At 41.3% G+C, this 20,875-nt stretch overlaps 1 protein-coding gene across 3 annotated transcripts in view; it reads left to right on the top strand.

Annotated features, from left to right (window-relative positions):
• LUZP2 (leucine zipper protein 2) overlaps nucleotides 1-18,927 on the top strand; it is a 320,774-nt gene extending 301,847 nt beyond the window's left edge. For all 3 annotated transcript variants that reach the window (XM_077929673.1, XM_028729249.2, XM_077929685.1), the window contains 3 exons: nucleotides 2,868-2,957; nucleotides 16,014-16,094; nucleotides 18,495-18,927. In XM_077929673.1, coding sequence (XP_077785799.1) covers nucleotides 2,868-2,957; nucleotides 16,014-16,094; nucleotides 18,495-18,599 — 276 coding nt within the window. In that variant the 3' untranslated portion in view covers nucleotides 18,600-18,927. The remainder of the gene's footprint in view (nucleotides 1-2,867; nucleotides 2,958-16,013; nucleotides 16,095-18,494) is intronic.
• The last annotated feature ends 1,948 nt before the right edge of the window (nucleotides 18,928-20,875 follow it).

Raw genomic sequence — 20,875 nt, forward strand, 5'->3', positions numbered from 1 at the left:
CAAAGTCGTTGGGTGGCATGGCTACCTAGGACATGACAAAATAAAAGCACATAGAGGCTTCACTAACCATTTGGTGAGAAAGGCCTTATTTGAAGTTTGGGAAAGGAACAAAGCAGTAGTAACAACTAAAACTCCCTGATGGCTATCGCCTATAGAACCATCAGCTAGTCAAAGAAATAACATGAAAGATAATTGGCTAACATATAGGGAACTTGTGGAGGAGATAAATTATTGCCCGAAAGTGAAAAAAATCGAAGAACTAAAACAGAGTAGGGTTAATTGGCTAGAATTCTACCAGCTAACAGCAATGTTCAAAAAGGATAAAAAATCAAAGGGTTTTGATAAAAGAAAATTGGTATGGGAAAAGGAAATATTATACAATAATCAAAAGACTATCTCAAAAATCTACAAATTGTTATAGAATGGACAATCAGAAAAAGAAGAAAAGGGAAATGCCATTAAAAAGTAGGAACAAGATCAAGGCCATACAATAGAATACAAAGAGTAGAAAAATTATGGACAAAAACCATAAATTTCACAGCATGTTATTTAATAAGAAAGAATTATATGAAAATGTACAGTGGTACCTCAGGTTAAGAACTTAATTCATTCTGGGTGTCCGTTCTTAACCTGAAACTGTTCTTAACCTGAGGTACCACTTTAGCTAATAGGGCCTCTTGCTGCCGCTGCACCACCGCCACACAATTTCTGTTCTCATCCTGAAGCAAAGTTCTTAACCCAAGGTACTATTAACGGAGTCTGTAACCTTAAACGTCTGTAACCTTTTCTTTTTTCATTTTCATTCTTAGTTTTGTGTTTTAATCTGTAAGATTTGGAATTGTTTCTTTCTTGTTTTGGCGTATTGTTATATTTTGTTGTTAATATTAATAAATATTTAAAAAGAATAAAAAAGAATAAAAAAGAATGCAAGGGTGTTACAATCTGATCCAAAAGGTGTTGTGAGTGAGAAGCTATCTGAACAGCTGAAAATTAGCTTATTCGGTGAAAAAACCCTGAAATGACATACCAATGTCAAAAAAAGGTCACTAACTAGAAGCATCATGATTAGAGAGCAGCGTAGCAGTATTAGGCAGTGAAGAGATAATGAAAGACACGGAAGATTATAATAATACAAAGAAGAGAAATGGTAAGTAGTTTATAATGAAAAGAGAACTATATAGATTGAAGCAGAGATAGAAAATAGGAAGCATAGACTGGAACAGGAATGTATCATTTATTCCAGCACAAAATTTGGAGAGCAACACAGAAAAATAATGAGTTTGGCTTGCTATTCTGTTTCAAGCAAACTGGATGTTTAATTCTTTTTTTATATATTATCTTTTACTGAAAGCTGTGCAAACACAAATAGATTTTAGTTTCATCAGCAAGCCCATGCATAAGTTAAGTGGACTGCAAACGGCTTTACTTAATTCTTAAGTTTCTGAAATTTGAAACGTGATTTTTGGTCAAGCATGAAAAGGTCTCACCTGTAAATCTCTCTAATTTGTGAAAGTATTGCTGGAATGCGGAACCCTGCATATGCTGCACACACAGTCTTGAAATATGAAAGTCATCAGCAGGCTTCAGAAATGCAAAGACAAATTGGATAAGGGGCTGGAGTGCTTTCCAAAATGATTCACCCCTGAGTGCACAGTTGTACAAGCAGACTGCTAACTAGGTTTTTATTTGACTTGTGAATGGTGTGTTCTTTATAATTAGGATGTAAATTGTAATTAGATATCCGTTATTAGCAATTGCATATTGTACGGTTACAATGAGATTTAAATAAATTATATTAGAAACAAAATGCCACAATAACTTAAGCTCAGTAGCAATTAATTCATAACAATCTGTGTATTTCCAATGGGCAAATTCAGAAGTATTTACTCCACACATGTGGTCGATAGCCTTTTTTTATAGGTTTCATCTTTGCTGACTGGGGGATACATCCAAATAATTTGCAAACTGGTGTGGAAATGTGGAGAAATGAACACAAAAGTGGAAAAATGAGAATCTGAGAGTAACCAGAATTGACAGATTTAACCATTAGTTGCACCCAAACCTTCACTGCATGAGGCCTTCACACATGCAGTAAGACTTCCCCTTTCCTCCCTTTCCTTTGTAACCCTGTCACTTTCAAAATCTACTCCAGGGTGTTGGGGAACACCGTGGAGCAGATTTTGTGGGGCTTCAACTCATGCTAGGGACGTGGGTGGCGCTGTGGGTTAAACCACAGAGCCTAGGCCTTGCCGATCAGAAAGTTGGCGGTTCGAATCCCCGTGATGGGGTTAGCTCCTGTTGCTCGGTCCCTGCTCCTGCCAACCTAGCAGTTCGAAAACATGAAGTGCAAGTAGATAAATAGGTACCGCTCCAGCGGGAAGGTAAACGGTGTTTCTGTGCTCTGCTCTGGTTCGCCAGAAGTGGCTTAGTCATGCTGGCCACATGACCTGGAAGCTGTACACCGGCTCCCTCGGCCAATAAAGCCAGATGAGCGCCGCAACCCCAGAGTCGGTCACGACTGGGCCTAATGGTCAAGGGTCCCTTTACCTTTTAACTCATGCAAGGTGCTTCTAGCATTTAGCATCTCCCACTGCAGATCCTAAGTTCTATCCCTCTCCCTCAGCCCTCAAGAGTTGCTTTTCAGGGATGCTGAGAGGCAGGAGAGTTCTCTTTCGAGAGCGTCAAACAGTTCTTCGCATCCAACAGATAGCAAATAATAGTTGTGCTGCTGAATGTTTTGAAACAGATTTCTGATTTCTAGGTAGTAATTGTTTACAACAGTTATTTGAAAGAAGGCAGAGACGAATCCAACAGATAAATATCCCTGCAGTATTTTTTCACAGTCCTTTATCTTTCTTGTCATCTAGCAAAGAGCTCCGGAAGACAAAGAGACTCTTCGGGTTTCCTCAAGAAATGAAGATAATAATCAAAGCACCTCGGAATGCAACTCACAAGATGTAAGTTTAATCCATTCAGAAGTCAAGACTTAATGTGCACTGTGTGCAGACTTTAGAGGAGATGCATATTTATTTGGTTGTAATGATCAGAATATGATATATAGCATTATATTAGGGGGAATAAGGTTGTTTTATATTCAGGTGCTGCAAATGAGATGCCTTTTGATGTAAGAGTCTACTCTCCCTGGTTTTGCTTGAGAGATTAATTAACAGGATTGCAAAGCTTTCAAAAAGGAATGTTAGAAATGTGATTTAATCATCGACTGCTTGTAATCCACCTGGTTTATTCACTTGTGTATTTACCACACCAAATCAGTTTATTTTCCATAGGGAGGCACATTCTGCTTGCATTGTCACTAGGTACTGCTGGAACAAATAGGAAGTCACTGTGAAGTGTAGCAAATCACAGCAAATCTTGACTAGCCTGATGCCTTGTTATTTATGCCTACTGGCAGGGATTCAAAATGGAGAAGCGGTTCGTGTGTCAGACTAGAGGGTGGAAGTGGGAGAGAGCCACAGGTTCAAATCCCCACACAGCCATGAAGCTCATTGGGTTACCGTGCACCATTCACTATCTTTCAACCAGCATTCCTTACAGGGTTGTTGTGTGGAAATGGCAGAGGGAGAGAGAACTAGATACACTGCCTTGAGCTGCTTGGAAGAAAGAAGGGGTATCAGTGTCATAAATAAATATTGCAAGGGCGTGTTTGGATGTGTGTCACATAGAATGGGTTGGTATGCTTTGTGAAAATAGGGAATTTGTTGTATGAAGTAAGCAGCTGAATTCTGCCCTCACATGGAGATGTGGTTAACGATAATGTGCTGCTGGTAGATAAGTAATTATATAATTATATATATTAGAAAGGAAGCCTGTCAGAGATACTTTTTTTTGTTAAGAAAAATAAAATAAAATGACCTAAAAAGCATGCTGCAGCATCCGTTCCTCTGGAATGTTCACAATTTGAAATCTGGAATATTTGTACTACCTTGACATTGGGTGGGCTGTGCTTCCTTTTGACTATCTGTTAGATTGTCTGAAAAGCACTGGAAACACAGAATAGTTAGAAATTCAGAGAAGCACTTGTTAACTATTCAGCAATTAGTGCTATAGAATCATATGAACGGTACCTCTGAGTTGCCTATTTAATCAGCAAAACAATTCTGAAGTGGTGGAAGAATAAAATTGTGCATCACTAAGCAGGTGATGCGTTGGGTGAAGGCAGGGAACTTCATTACTTTGATAAGCTGGGCTGCGTTTCCTGACTTGAACGCAATCAAAACCTTAACTGTTCTCCTCCTGTTCTTTAATCCTCTGCTATTCTCGTCTCATTATAAATAAAGTAACGGGAATTCAGTAACACATTCAAGACTGAATAATAGGATTAGGTTCTGAGTAGTTAGATCTGAAGATAAATTACCACTCGGTAGGAGCAAGTGTGAATTTCTCAGGGCTAGCATTTCTCATTAAGCTTCTGCTTCCAATAATGATCCATAAGAAACTGTACAAAAGAGGTGAAAGAAGCCATATGTAATTAATGAGCCCAAACCATATTAAATGCTGGTACTCTGTTGAAAACGTATGATTCTTTGTCTGATTACACTAGTTGCCAAACAGAAAAATAGTTTTGCACCAGTGTATTTTCTTCCTCTGTTGAATTCATGCAAAATCTGAAAGTTGAGCATCTGATTTTGTCGATGTCAGCAAATTTTAAAGTGTATTTCTAAATACCTACCTCCGTTATCTTGCCATTGCCAGTTTCATCAGCTTCCATTTGCTGGAAAGGCAACCTTCTCTACTGATGGAGCCTCCTGATGTGATTTGGACCTTCATCCTCCAAAGTTATCCATCAGTATTGAATACTCCTCACTGCAGAAGTTTATTTTCTTAACATGAGGAAGGCAATGATGGTTGTAATGGACATACAACTTATGAGAGATGACTTGAAATGCTCTTATGACTTGAAATGCCCTGGTTGGTCTCCACCCACCCCGTTTTTAATAAATATTGGTGGAGATTATCATTGGGACTGTAGTATGTGCACAGTTCCAATGAAAAAGCCAGCTCACATCCCTAGGAGGCATATTCTGATAGATACCTCTGGAACCTTGTCTTCCAGGGTTACTAGACACCATGGAGAACACTTTTCATTGCAACTCTATCAAGGGAGGAAAAACCTTCTCCCATGCAATCCAAGCTTGATTAAAATCCCCTCCACTACAACATCAACTGAATGAAAATATAACTACAGGGCAACTGACTTTCGGGTTTGGTGGGTGTGCATCAGTAAACAAGGGGAATTAAGACCAAGAGAGCTGAGTGGGGGATGCTCGTGTAATCTCACTGTATACAAGTTGTACAAGTGACAGTAAAGTGTTGTTGTTTTTTTAAAAAAACACAACCTATTGTATTGGCCCAAATAATAATAATAATAAATTTTATTTATATCCCGCCCTCCCCAGCCGAAGCCGGGCTCAGGGCGGCTAACAATAATAAAACAGTACAAAAGTACAACATAAACAACATTCTAAAATCATTCATTATAAAAATTAATTAATTCAAGGCACTAGCAACCATTGGGCCAGAGCTCCGCGAAGATTGCCGAGGGAGGGAGTCAGGCTGTGCCCTGGCCAAAGGCCTGGTGGAACAGCTCTGTCTTGCAGGCCCTGCGGAAAGATGTCAAGTCCCGCAGGGCCCTGGTCTCTTGTGACAGAGTGTTCCACCAGATCGGAGCCACAGCCGAAAAAGCCCTGGCTCTAGTTGAGGCCAGCCTAACTTCTCTGTGGCCTGGGACCTTCAAGATGTTTTTATTTGAAGACCGTAAGTTTCTCTGTGGGGCATACCAGGAGAGGCGGTCCCGTAGGTACGAGGGTCCTAGGCCATATAGGGCTTTAAAGGTTAAAACCAGCACCTTAAACCTGATCCTGTACTCCACCGGGAGCCAGTGCAGCTGGTATAGCACCGGGTGAATGTGATCTCGCAGCGAAGACCTCGTAAGGAGTCTCGCTGCAGCATTCTGCACCCGCTGGAGTTTCTGGGTCAGTCTCAAGGGCAGCCCCACGTAGAGCGAGTTACAATAATCCAGTCTGGAGGTGACCGTCGCGTGGATCACAGTGGCTAGGTCAGGGCGAGAGAGGTAAGGAGCCAACTGCTTAGCTTGGCGGAGATGGAAAAATGCCGCCTTTGTTATAGCTGCAATCTGCGCCTCCATGGAAAGGGTGGTGTCGAAGATTACACCCAAACTCTTAACGGACGGTGCTGGCACTAATTGCGCCCCCACAAGAGATGGGAGTTGCCCCCCCAATCCCATATCGCCCCGTCCCAGCCACAGGACCTCTGTCTTCGAAGGATTTAGCTTCAACGGGCTCCAGCCACAGCTTCCAAACATCTGGTCAGTGTGTCTGGGGCCGAGTCAGGATGGCCATCCATCAACAGATAGAGTTGGGTGTCATCGGCATACTGATGACAACCCAGCCCAAAACTCCGAACAAGCTGGGCGAGGGGGCGCATAAAGATGTTGAAAAGCATCGGGGAGAGTATCGCACCCTGAGGTACTCCACACACCAAGGAGTGGCGCGATGACAATTCCCCCCCAAGCGCCACCCTCTGTCCCCGACCAGAGAGAAACGAGCGCAGCCATTGAAGGACTGTGCCCAATAAGTCACACCCAAATATAAGCTACACCTGTAAAATTCAAGGGGGTGGGGGGAGGAAAAAAGACAATACCTGAATATAGGCCCTTACTAACCCCAGGTAACCAGACAAACATGCTGTTATTATGAATTCAATTCATTAAATGATAACACCATTCATGGAAAATAAATTAAAGCAATCACAGTCTAGCATAAATAAATTTGCTGATGCAATATATGCACAGGAATGTGATGCATAACTTTAATCATTGTTAGTACCACCAAGAATCAGAATTGAGCATTTTATAAAACAATTTGCTTTGTTTTCAATTGTTTACATTCATCATCCTATGTCAGATTTCCAGCTCTTTGCCCTTGGTCATCTTTTCTTAAAAGAAAAAAAAAGTGATAACAGTTTTATTTATTTCCACCATACTTCTGCACTAAACAAATCCTTTTAAAAATCATTAATCATTTGGTGGCAGAGGACGCTGAGCAATGGACCATATCATGTACATATTTCTCAGCAACCATGGCATTTAAGCTTCATAATTTGATCACTCACCTTTGGCTATTTGGCTCAGTACAGTTTATTGAGAGGAGAAAATTGGATGTTGACAAAATCTTATTTGAGATTGACCAACTTTTTGGCCTAAACTTCAGTTGTTCCCTGTTTCCCTTAAAGGGTCAATAAGGGTTAAAACACAGGGACGCACTACTTCATCCCAAGAGAGTTAGCAATATGACTAATGAAGGTGCAGGAGTGCGTTCACAAAGTAGGTGGTTTAGTGGTTCTAACTTCTAAGCTTGCTGAATCAACATCCATCTCAGATGTAATACAGCAAAGACTTTCAGGCCCATGCCAATTCCATTCAAGAACTTTACAAATCTTAAAATATTGGGGTTAATCTGTTACTTGGTATGAGTTGGTGCGGGGGGGGGGGGAATCAAACCATATCAACATGAACCTTATTGGAGCACACCAGAGTGTTCCTTGCTTTTAAAATGGTCCTCCTTACATCACTTTCACCCCCCAGTCACAACATACACCACTGAACAATCCTTTAGCACTTTGTGCAGGGTGAAGACATGGTTACATTTGAAAATGAATGAGAATTGATGGTCTGGCTGGTGTTTCTTTTTCACATAGACTGGTCAATGAGCAATTTTTGTTGTTGCACATCTTCCATAGGAGTAAGCACACGTATGAGTAACTTCTAGGTGGCATGAGAAGATTGTAAATAAGCCCTATTCTGGTTTTTCATTTTTCTTTCAAGTTGGAAAAAATACATTCCCAGCTTCTAATGAGCCTATGGAATCCTTATAATTTAGACCTGCTCCATTTTCATCGACCATAATAAACAAGTTGCATGAGACCAGGCAGGTCTGCAGTGTGCCGTTTTCTTAAGCAGAGTCTTGCTTCATTGATTTAGCTGAATACCTTTGTAGTCCCATTGTTGCCGTTTGCATATCCACTTGCATAACTTAATAGCCAAGAGACCTGCTGAATTTTACTATTTTATTTTTTCCTCCCAAATTCTTTTAATGAAGATGCATACTTGACTGAGCCACTTTCATAATTTATGCTCCCAGCTGGGTACTTCCCTAGCTTTGCTGTATAATTCACTGGCTGAGCTACCTACTGGAACTTGCTGAATTTCTGCATACTTTACTGATCAAGCTGCATATTTCATCACTTGAGTTTCCGCAACCAGGTACTTTTTCTGATCAAACAGCATGCTAAACTGATCAAGAAGGAGTAATGTGTTAAGGCAGGAGCCATGCCTCTGATTGTCCTAGGTAGTTTAATATCTCACTTCACAATTTCCTCACTTCTTTCTCTTTCTAGTGGCTGCATAAAGAGGATGATCATTGCATCATAAGCATACATATTTCATTTGGAAACGCAGAAATAAATAAACTTACTTTTTCCTTAACAGTCACTTGGTAGTTGTAATGGAAATTGGGGTTGCTCGTGCGTAAGTTGCCGCCACTCTTGGCAAGGTTGCCTGGTTAAACCTTTCCCAGGCTGGACAGCCCTGACTCCGCGGCTGTCTCAGTCACTGGCAGAATCCGTCAGTGGGCGTTTCCTGAACTTCTTCCAGCATAAAAGTTCTTTGACACCAAGTCTCCGCCTAGCCTCCCTGCACGGAAGTCTTCTGCGCAGGGTGGGTGTGGGCAGCGGAGGACCCATGCTCTCCCCGCTGGTCTCTGACAAAGAGTCCAGGAGCCCTCTCTCCGAAGCCCTCCTCTGCCCCCCTTTCTCCCTGGTGTCATGCTGATTTCCTTCCCCGGCCGATGAGTCCCCCCTCTCCCTCCTGGGCCCCTCTCCGGCATCGCTTGGGAGCCTTGCCTCCACTCCTGGCTCCGATGGCAGTTCCCTGACAGTAGTCATAAACTGTCAACATCATTGCTTTTGCCCATCCAAACCTTTCCTTTTACTGACATTTGATTCAGTAAACAACAACAAAATGTAAGCATTAGTCAAGACAGTGTTGTTCCCCCATATAAAAAATGCAAGTAAGGACCAATGTGACATTTCAATAAAGCATGGCTGATAGAACTTTTCCTTGCCTGCCCACAATCCATGGCATTTACTAACAGGGTTCAGGGAGAAGCAGATGTTACAAAGGGGAAGCAGTAAGCAGAGATACATTTAATGAAATAGATCATTTCTCCACCCCAGCCCCTTCCCCCACAAGGATAAATTCTAATTATTATGTTGTATTTCATAGATACAAAAGAGAGCTTTACAGTGCAGAGTCTACACAGAAATGACTTAAAGGATCATGACATTATAAAGATGCAACACCAATTAGCTCCATTTATCAAGCGTCTGTAATCTTGCCTGCTCAGGCTGCCCTTGGCCTTGCAAAGCTCCATATTACAGATATTTTAAAACTTGATTAATTAAAATCTGAGTTTGGGGAAAGTTAGCTATCTGTAAAATGGCCAGTTTGATAATATGAATTTGTTAATTTGAGGTCCAATTATTTAGTTCTGGTCATATTTCTTCCATAAGTGAAACATACATGCAGGGTATAAGCTTCCTATTACTTCATTGCCAGAACTAGCCTTTTGAAAACCAGTATTGCTGAGAGTACAGAGAAAAAGGATTTTGATATTTGATCTGCTGCTGGTCCTCTGTAATTTAGAACTCTGATGAATGCTACCTTAATTGCATGTTTTGGTGTTTTATATGGGGATGGAGGGATAGATGGATGGATAGTTTTTAAAAATTCATAGTATACAAAGGAGTAGATTAGCTGGTTCTTCATTTCAACCAGGGACTTTAATCAAGCCATAAAAGAGAGGAAGAAAACAGAGAGAGGAAAACAGAGAGAGGGGGAAAATGGGACTGCTCCTGAACAAAGTCTGCTCATCCTAACTTAGGATTCAGCTATACAGCTGCAAATAAGACATTTTAAGTGAGTTTTAAATGCAATATACAATGTGACACTAGATGGCAATGGCAAGCCTTATGGAAAATTCAATGTATTTAAAAAAATGCTTTTTCAAAAAGCATTTTCAGAACGATTTTTATATGTGTGTCGATTCCACCCTAATTTGCATAAGTATACAGAAAGTCTTTTCAACATGATTGGGACAGAATTATTTATTTATTTATCACTTTTCCTTTTCCTTTACAAAAGTAATTCATAGGACTTACACCAAAAAACAAGCATATATCTTAAAACCAGCGTAAAACAAAATGAAGATGAATCTAAAAATGATGAACTCCACTTTCTAATTAGGCTATAAATGGACATTTTGCGGGCAATAAAAATACAAAGGGAGTATATTCAATCTATAGACATGCAACTATTATGGCACAATATGACAAAGAATGTTTGGAAATGTTTTGCCATAAAATATGCATTTTAAATTCTCATGTTTCTCTCAGGGGAGGAGAATAATTTCATTATACAGGAGAATGTGGCCTCTGATAGCATAAGCAGCCACTTTTCCCCCCTTAAGGTGAACTTTAGGAAAAACAAAATTACTGCCTCGATGAAAAAGTAAAGGGCTGTGGCCTTGGTAATATTTAATTCATTTGTGCTGTCACTAATCTATCTCAGATATGTACCGGTAACTTCTTTTTTAACTCTTGAGGGAAGGAAAGCCATTTCCGAACTGGAGAGGAGAGGGGGTTGCGGGCCACCCCCTCCCACACACGCGTGGGCTGGCCTTTTGCCCCTGCGAGAATGAGGGAATCCCCGGGTGTGCCTGTGACCCTACCCGCTAATCGGCGAGCTGGGGAGGCATGGCCTAGCCCATTTAAGGCCAGGCGCGCCCGGGGACCGCCCTCTTTGCCCTGTCCAGCTGACCGGTTTTCCCATCCCACCCACCATTTAGGCTTAGCTAGCTATGGCCTTGCTATGGACTCCGGTTGGTCACCGCAAGGGGCCTGGTAGGAATTTTTCCAACTTGGCGCACTTCCAGCCTTTTGGTTTTTTCGCCTACCTCGTAGCAAACGTCACAACTTCCTCGGTATTGGCGGTTAGGCATTGGCAGGGGGAATTGTTATGCAAATGAAGGGGGAAGGAAGCGCCATCGCCTTCCCCCAATGAAAAGGGTAGTCCGGTAGAGGACTTCGGGGGGCGTTGCCCTGTCCGAAACATAGGGAGGTGAGGGCCCCCGGCACGCCCCCGAGCGGTGACACCCGTGGGATCCTAGTTGGCATACTTCAACAGGACTCCCACGGCTTGTGGATAACCCTTCCCAGTCTCCGTGCCGGGTAGTCGATAGGAGCCAATGCCTAAGGCCAATACCCTTCAATTCCTGTAATCAATAAAGTTGTGGCCTTTTTATGCCCATTAACCTTAAATAATGTGTCCGGTGTCTTCATTTCCCATGGGGGGAGGGGACTTGCCACGCAATGACTTGTTTTCAGATTACTTCATTTTTTTTTGTTTTAAATTATCCTAGTTAAATGCCTTAATGTTGCATATAATGGAGTGTTGTTGCTTCTCCCTACTGTGCAATATAGCTCAGTACCTTGGTTCTTAAAATAACATAATTCCTCCCTTCTCAAGAGCAGCCATTCCAAAGATAATTTCATGTCAGCCATTGCATCTCCACTGAATTGTATCCTCCTTGCTTAATACAATGGCCTCTCGGGTATACAGACTCATCCATCTTTGCTATCCTCTCTGCCCTAACTCCCACATACTTTATTTGTCTGTCACTCCATGTAGAGCTAATAAGAACAGCCACATGAAAATATATCGCTCCATTTTCAACATTGACTCTGAAACATTTGTTGAGCAACTTGGACTTGCAGGTAGATATTAAGTAAGAGAAGCAAGATGATTATCCAGAGATCATGGCCTTAATCTTCCAAGCAGTGTTATGGAATTTCATTTCATACCATGCTATAGAGATTGAAAGCCCACATTGAAATTCTGTGACAGACAAAGCGCAAACTCACCCTATAAATCCCAAAGAGTGCACATAGGCAAGAAGAGTTTAAACGAACTTTTGCAGCTATATTTTCTTCAAGCCTGGATGCCCTTATGAAAGAGATGAAGCCTGATGGAGGATCATTACTTTCACAAAGGGTTATCTTATAAGAGACACAGAGCTAATGCTGTTACTCCTTTTTTTCTTTTCTTTATAACATCAAACACATACAGTGGTACCTTGGGTTAAGTACTTAATTCGTTCCGGAGGTCTGTGCCGAAATCCAGCATCACCTGAGCTCTGCGAGTGCGGCTTTCTCCCGATTGAAGTGCAGAGTGTTTGAGGACTGGGACATTTGCAGGGAAACCAACATGCTTGTTTACAAAGCTATTGTACTACCAACCTTACTATATGCTTGCGAAACATGGACCACTTATAAATGCCATCTCCAGCACCTTGAAAGATTCCATCAACGGTGTCTCCGGAAAAATTTACACATCACTTGGGAAGACAGGCAAACTATTATCAGTGTACTGGAAGAAGCAAAGATCACCAGTGTTGAAGCAATGATTCTTCAACATCAACTTTGTTGGACTAGTCATGTTGTGTAGATGCCTGATGATAATCTTCCAAAGCAACTACTCTATTCCGAACTTAAAAATGGAAAGCGTAATGCTGATGGTCAACAAAAGAGGTTTAAAGACTGTCTCAAGGCAAATCTAAAAAAAATTAGTATAAACACTGACAACAGGGAAACACTGGCCTGCAAGCACTCCAGTTGGAGAACAGCCTTTACCAAAGGTGTCATGGGCTTTGAAGACACTCGAACTCAGGACGCAAGGGAGAAACGTGCTAAGAGGAAGGCACACTTGGCAAATGCACACCGTGATCAACTCCCACTCGGAAACCAATGTCCCCACTGTGGAAGGATGTGTGGATCCAGAATTGGCCTCCATAGTCACTTATGGATTCATTGTTAAAACCATGTTTATGGAAGATAATCTTACTCGGCTATGAGTGATCGCCAAAGAAGAAGAAGCTTATCGTATTTTTGTAGCCTTTGTGCACAATTCTGTGTCCTGAACTTCCAGCTCCCAGGGACATGCTGGAGTACAAAATTGGTGGCTTTTGGCCACTAGGAGGAGTACCGCTGCCTTGAACATCAATGGTAAACTGTGTCAGCAAATTTTTAATCCCTTTTAACCCTATTTTAACTATCTTTCCCTGAAATGGAATGAAGAAAGGCATTTTGGTCCACCCAGCTGCCCTGGTTGAATATCTTGTCCACTCTTATCATTTGATTTCAAGGGTTTTGAAACTTATATCCATGAAGTATCAGACCAGATGTTCTCTAAGATGGATAGATCTTGTCAATGGATGAGAGCCAGAAGGATGTCTGAGAATGGAAGGATGAGCCAACAACAACAAGAATTATTATATATGTGCAGCTTCAGCAGTAGTGGCTGTGGCAGCCTAACTTGGATGAGATCAAGACCTGCTTCATAAACCTTATATCTCATCTAAGAAGAAAAATGCTTATCCATATGTGAAAGGATACATTGCTCATGGCACAGTCGATTGCACACAAGGCTGTTAGTCACTCCACTTTGGATGGAACTATCACTCCTTCACAAACCATGCAACTCTGGGTTGGCATTATATTTTGGTTTTGTCTCTGCCAATTGACACTGATGGGGTTATTGTTATTGTTCATAAGTAAAAGCAGCTGGTGTGTCTGACAGGTTGTCAATACTCCAGGCACTCATAGCAAGAGAGAGGAGGAGGAAGACATGGTGGTTTGAGAATTGTGGTATGTTCAGCATAGTATCCTGTCTCCACAGTAACTAGCTTCAAAGGGGCCAAGATGAGAAATCATGCTGAGAGTGGGAGGGATCCTGTTCTTCGCTTCTAACATTTTATGTAAAAACTATATGGTTGGTTGTTGTTTTTTATATTACATCCACACACAAAAATCTGTTTCCTACATTGTAACATGTTTCGGTATTTACTTAATTGTTCCATATTTTGTAAAACACATGAACTATAATCCCTATGAAAGATCCCTGATCTATCAGTGTAAGACAAAAAGAATGCTATCAAAAGGAGTGGAGCACTTGCATGCAAGAAATGCAGATGTGTAATTTGGGTTGTTTGCTTCTGTACACATTGTGACTCAACTTCTGAGTACACACACATAGGATTCTGCTGCAAATAGACCGATGGCTGCTTGGTGGTCCAGTCTTGAATGCTGTCTTCTGTAAGAAGATGGGCTGTTGAAGTTCACAACAAGGAACTTTGGAAAACTGAAACTTTGTTTTCTCTTGAACACCCCATGTGAACAGTTGGAAGTCTGTGCAGATTACTCAAGCTAAGTTGATCCTACAGTTACAAAAAAATAAAAATAGTATGGGAGGCAAGACTGCAGTTTCCTTGTTCTTTTGCTTGTGTGGTGGCCAACAGCAATCTAACTGGATGGCAGACAGTTGGATTTCATCTATGGATCACATGCTGCCAAATCTTAGAGGGTCAAAGCAGTAGTTCAGCTGGTTCAGCATTCTGTTTCTCACAGTGGCCAACATAAAGACAAGAGCTCTCTCCTGTTGTTGCTACCAACAACTAATTCTTGAACTCCAGACTTAAGAGTCTCTGTAAAGTCACTATTACTATTAGCCATTAACTCATTAACAATCACAGTGCCTGGCAACAGAGTGTCAGGTCATGTATCCACAGCAGTGACCAGAGGAGGAATGACTGCTGGGAGGACTGCAGGAAAAAGAAATGCCATGGCACACCTGTAGCAGCAAAACTGGATGCCTTCCTCTGCCCCAGCTGCAATAAAACATGTCTCTCCTTTATCTGTCCCTACAGACACAGCAGGTACTATAAATATCCAGTGGTTTGACTTTAACCCTGAAGGCACACTCTTCCATTGTCTCCCAAGACAGTCAGATGCCAACACTGTTTTAACTGATCCTCCATGATTTTCTCTAAATGCCATCAAAGTTAATGGCCATTGTTTCATGTGACACTGATTTTGCAACTCAATGAGCAATTCCCAACTTATTATAAACAGTGTAATATTATAAACAGCGCTATTTCAGGGCCTGCTCTCACAATCACCATTTCCCTCTCCTTTCTTATTTCCTGTTCCTCCTCCAAACTCCCCTCTCTCCCACTATTGCCACTAATGTAGTTTTGACCTAAGTGGGGAGTATTTAGAACATTTATATTAAGAATGCAGGAAGTATTTTTAGCATAAAATTGTCCTGTTGCATGAAATGTTACATATGTTTGAAAATATCACAAAAATGGATGATACTAGGTGTCTTGGAAGTCACTGCTTATTTATGACAACTTCTTGATATTTTGATACACCCCAGGAACACATCTAAATATCTTGGGGAAGTGTGGTTCAGATTCAGATGATTTCCCATAGAAAGATAGAACATGAAACTGTACATGTGAAATAGTCAGCCACCCTGCATCTCTAATACGGTTGAAGTTCCACACTGTGGTTAATTGCCAATTAACACTCTTTATCTCAGCAAGAGAAACAAGAATGTACTTTTATTAAATAACACGAATAAATGTGTGTGGATAATATATTTTTTTTGCAAAGAAAATAATTAAATACTCTGTTCCTCTCTGAGAGTTTTCCTGTTTATTTGCCACAGATAATTTCCATTATTTTAATTATGACATAATGATAATGCTATGAATTAGGACTCCTTTGCAGGAAATAATGGGTCTGCATGTTTTCATATCTGTTCTGTAATATTTGAAGGGGAAATTCTTATTTGCATACTTGTTGAAAATGTGCTCCAGAGCACCACCCAGCTGCACTTTTTACCTTTCCAAGATACATTTCTAACTCTTTGCATTCAAATCTTCAAATGTTACAAAAGATATGGGGTTGATGTGCTCAGAAACTCTTGGACCATTATTTGCAGTTGTATACTACTGGACTGAGATACAAATTATGATTGACTGGTTGAATCACGATGCCATGGTTTCCCTTTTCAGGTTGGCAAGACTTGCTTAGGAAATCAGAACAATTCAACCTCTCTTCAGCTAAAGGTGGCAGAAACAGACCCAGATATGCAGGTGCTAATCTTGTTGTCTCTATAAATACTGAGCAAATTATAAAATGTGAAGATTTGTTTTCTTCAGTTGTTTTCATTTCTGAAACATCTGCATTCCGAGAGATGTCTTAGGGCAGTAATTAATGAAAGCATTCCAAAAAATGACACCCAGGGACGATCATTTGACAGTTCTCATAGACGGCACCACACTCCAAAACAGATGTCCTTATGACCCCAAGACTGGCATTAGTGTGTTGGTGTGGATGTGGTGCATAAGGAACATGCTTCCATCTGTGGTGAGAGTGCCCACTTGCAAAGGATTTCTGGTCTAATGTATATCAGGAGGTTTTGAATAGCATAGAGATTACTATACAAATGGCCTCACTGCTTTCATTGTTAAATATACAGGCAGGTCATAATAAATTATTATGTTCTAAGGAACTTAAAACAAAGCTGTTGGCAGGAGTCAGAATATCTATAGCACAAACGTGGGAGACTTTACAGGGCAGATATTATGTGGTATAAAAATGCATGGGTCCTGGAAAAGATAGGACATAATCTAAAGATCTCCAATACTTTGGAAGATCCAGAACATTTATATGTTTTGTATCTTGGAAATATTTTATATTTCCCTCAACTTCAACTACCCATCAGGACACCTTGGTTCTATCAATACAGGCTATATGGATTTCTTCTTCTTCTTTTTTTACCAATGCCTTCTGACCTTGCTGATGTAAAAAAATAAGAGGATGGATGTATTTTCTTAGAAAGCATAAGATTTGCTGTAGCAAAGCTGTTCCCTTCCAGTGAGCACTGATATTGAGAATTACTCCTTCTGTTTACAAGCTATTTATTCCACAAGATTTACATACTACTTGACTGTAATGAAACCTCAAAGCTGTTTGCATCAAGGATTAAATAATAGAATTATCAGTAAAAAAAGAAGTTAAAAACAGCTGCAGTATATCAACATTCAAAAATAATTAAAATCAATGATAAGCTAAAACCAAATTAAAGCATGTCACCATTCTACATTTCTGGATAAGCTTACCTAAACAAAAATGCTTTTTGCAGGCTGAAGTTACACCTAAAGTTACAGGCTGAAGTCTTCCTAAACACCCTTTCCTCACTCTGGTGCTTGTTTTTCCTTCCCCCTTCATCTCTCCCACCCCTTACTTGCATGGCAAGGCCCTGGGCCCCACAGTTCCCTTAGATAATAAACACACGGACACAAATATTTAGGTTAATGGGAGGTAAAAGGAATTCACCCTCTGGCCATGCCACCATTTAAACAGCAAGCAGCCACGCCCCCTAGCCATTCTGATTGGTCAGCCGGTGTGTGTGACACGGCCAGTAGTCCCTATGACACGGGTGGTATCCCTCCGCCCACAGCCAGGACACTGGGAGGCCCCAGATCCCGTCCCATAATACTGCCCCCCGGGGAAAGGGAGCAGACCTGTCCTGCATCTGACATCATGTATGGCAGGTGTACATGGGTTCCTGAAAATAGCCTTGTGGATGAAATGGGGAGGAAATGCCAGTGAGCAAGATTTCTCTCCTCTTCTCCTGGTTTGGAGTGAAACAGAAAAATCCCCCTTGCTGGTGCTGAGGCTCTGAAAGCCTTGCAAGGAAAGTGATTTGCTACCTGCCTTTCAAAGGAGCCTGGGTTTTACCAAAGGAAATTTTACCTCTGGGGTAATAATAATAATAATAATAATAATAATAATAATAATAATAATTTATTATTTATACCCCACCCATCTGGCTGGGCTTCCCCAGCCACTCTGGGCGGCTTCCAAAAGAATATTAAAATACTATAATACATCAAACATTAAAAGCTTCCCGAGACAGGGCTGCCTTCAGATGTCTTCTAAAAGCCTGGTAGTTGTTGTTCTCTTTGACATCTGGTGGGAGGGTGTTCCACAGGGAAGGCGCCACTACCGAGAAGGCCCTCTGCCTGGTTCCCTGTAACTTGGCTTCTCGCAGTGAGGGAACCGCCAGAAGGCCCTCAGAGCTGGACCTCAGTGTCTGGGTAGAACGATGGGGGTGGAGACGCTCCTTCAGATAGGGTAGGGAAATATCACTCATTTATTTTATTGCATTTATTTATAAAAAGAAATATTTATATACTGCTGTATCATAAATATATACCATGGTTTACAGCGATATAAAAACATAAAACCAAGCAATAACATCCTAAAAAGTTAAAAACACATGTTGAAAGCAATAAGATAAAATAAAAACAATAGACCGTTGTGGGGGATGTACTCTTAATTGCCCACACAGGGCTGACAGAATAGGAAAGTTTTCAGCAGGTGTTTAAAAGAAGGTACTGAAGGTTGGAAATTCCTTCCAACATTGTGCTGCAAGTCCCACTTGTAATATTTTAACACTGATTGCGTTTCTCTCCATCTGTTAACAGAAGTCACACAGTCCTCCATGGATGAAACCAGAAATTAAAAAATCAACAGAGAGAAAAGAAAACAACCCTGAAGCATTGGCTAAAATCAAGGGAAAGACTCTGTAAACATCACCCAGCTCTCTTTAAAACGTTCTTCATTTGCTATCGTCTTCATCTTTTTAGTCCAGAGGCATGAAAATGTACCAGGTTTCTAAAGCATGCAATTTTTTCACTATTTTATGGATGTTTGTAAATTAGTCTAGAGATTTCTGAAATAGATTGATTAGTATCTTTCAGCAATAATCCAAGAGAAATGGATGTTTGGAAAAAAAAATGCTTTGTAATACAGTCCAGTTTTTTGAAATATTATTCTGCCCTGATCTGTAACTTGCTTATTATAAATCACTCTGTTTTGTAAAGAAATGCTATTAAGAATTTTTATTTTATTAACCAATCCTGTTTCATAAGTATCATTATTGCATATCGAGGTCGACAAGTAACTTTGCACACACATCCACACATTCAATCTGATAAGACGGATTTGGCAAGGTGCCTGAAACTCAGTAGGGATGGTGCTTGTCTAACTTCTTGAGGGAGAAAGTTCCCTAGAGTTGGGAAAACCACACTGAAGCCGTGACTCCTTGCTGCTTTGGGTCCATAGGGAACGACTAACTGCTCCTCCTGATGGTCTCAGTGATCGACACGGAGTGAACAGGATAAGGTGGTCCTTAAAGTATCCTGGGCTTGTTATTCAGGGCTGTGTAGACTACTATAAGAATTGTATTGAAGGGGAATACTCTAGCTGAGTCTTATCCCTGAGATGCTAATTTGCCAAATGATGCTGGAGGACATTCCTCTGTCTTGCCATCCCATGAGAACCTGCACAATCATCCCTACACTTAAACTACTGTTCAAAGGATATAATGGACTACTTAAAGGTTTGGGGGCTTCTTATCCTCTTAATCAGGCAATGTAGAAAGAAGCATTTATTGTCCTTGAGTCTATTAACAACATCTTCAAAACTTTCCAAAGGGATTATCTGTCAAAGAGAGGAATAAAGGAATATTACTGAAGGCTTGTGGGGAAAGCACCGTAGGCGGTTTGGCAGCAGGAGCAGGAGGAGAAAATTCATGTTTAAAGTATGTGCTTCATTTAATCTTGAAATGCCAAGATGCAGATGGGGAGAGGGGCAGAAAGCCCATCGGAGGAGCTACCATCACATGAAAGCCGCAGGTAAGTTACACATATTGTACAGACAACTAAAATCTGCTGAGGGGGCTCCTTGAGCCAAAGAACTGAAACCCTGATAAAAGAGAGGCAACTGTGCCTTTTCAATGGTTGTGGCTGAAGCCTTGAAACTTGGAGAAAGGGCAAGCCCATCTTTCAGTTTCACCCACCAGGGTAATTCACACCCATCCTCTTGGGGAATGTGTCAAACTTCTCATGGACTCATGAGGTAAATATAATTTAGTTATTCCAAATGCAGCTTGTGAATCCTACATTGCTACTGCCCTTGTTAAAAAAAAAACATACCTCCTGTGGGAATTGGTATTTATTTATTTGACTGTGGCCCTCTAAGGTGAGCCAACCAGCTCATCCAATGTTGCCATTGGAAACGCTTGCCCAACATGGCCCTGCCATTAGCCTCTTGTTGCCGCTGCCACCAGACAGATTTTAGGAATGGGGGGAAAGGGTGGTGGAGAGTATGGCTTTTTATCAGTGGACTATATATTGTAAGGGAGCTTAAGGGAAGCAGGATATCTAGTAAGGGTATGCAGCCCCTCTATGGGTACCCTGAATAACAAGGCAAACCAGGGAGATTCGGGTCAGACTTCCATGCTCCTGAGCCAGGCTGTGCCATTACCAATGCACGCTGAGGGAGATGTGGAAGGCTCCCAATCTTTTGAGTAGCTTGGTTTCTCCAGAAAGTTAAAACATGATCTCCCACCCCTTTTCTTTCCTGAGAAATCAAACCAAGCTCACCAGTGACATGCCCAGAGCCCCCCCCCACCCTTAAGTTAAAGCTCGGGAAAGATATAGCAGCTTCTCTTATGGGGCTTCTTCATATTGAGAAGCATCGGCAGCCAGGAAGTTTGCTGAGTTGATGGGCTAGAAACCACACACTACTTTTAGCCGTCTCACAATGCTATGCTAAGCTCAGAACTCTGCATCTGCAGATTTCCTAAGGGAAACCTTAAGGGCCCGAAGAATTGGGCAGGGAAATGGAAGCCTGCTTTGCAGGGGAAGAAATCTTTTGAGAAATTGTTGGGGTGTTTGGAAGAGGCACTTGGCTCTGTGAGCAGTTCAGCAGCTTTAGATCTCCTTGTGTCAGTAGTTACGGTGCTATTTCATGATGGTCTCCAGCAGTGCTTTTTTCCTTTTAAAAATGTTTAGGGGTACTC

The sequence above is a fragment of the Podarcis muralis genome, chromosome 1, assembly GCF_964188315.1.
Source record: "Podarcis muralis chromosome 1, rPodMur119.hap1.1, whole genome shotgun sequence".
Taxonomy (NCBI): Eukaryota; Metazoa; Chordata; class Lepidosauria; order Squamata; family Lacertidae; genus Podarcis; species Podarcis muralis.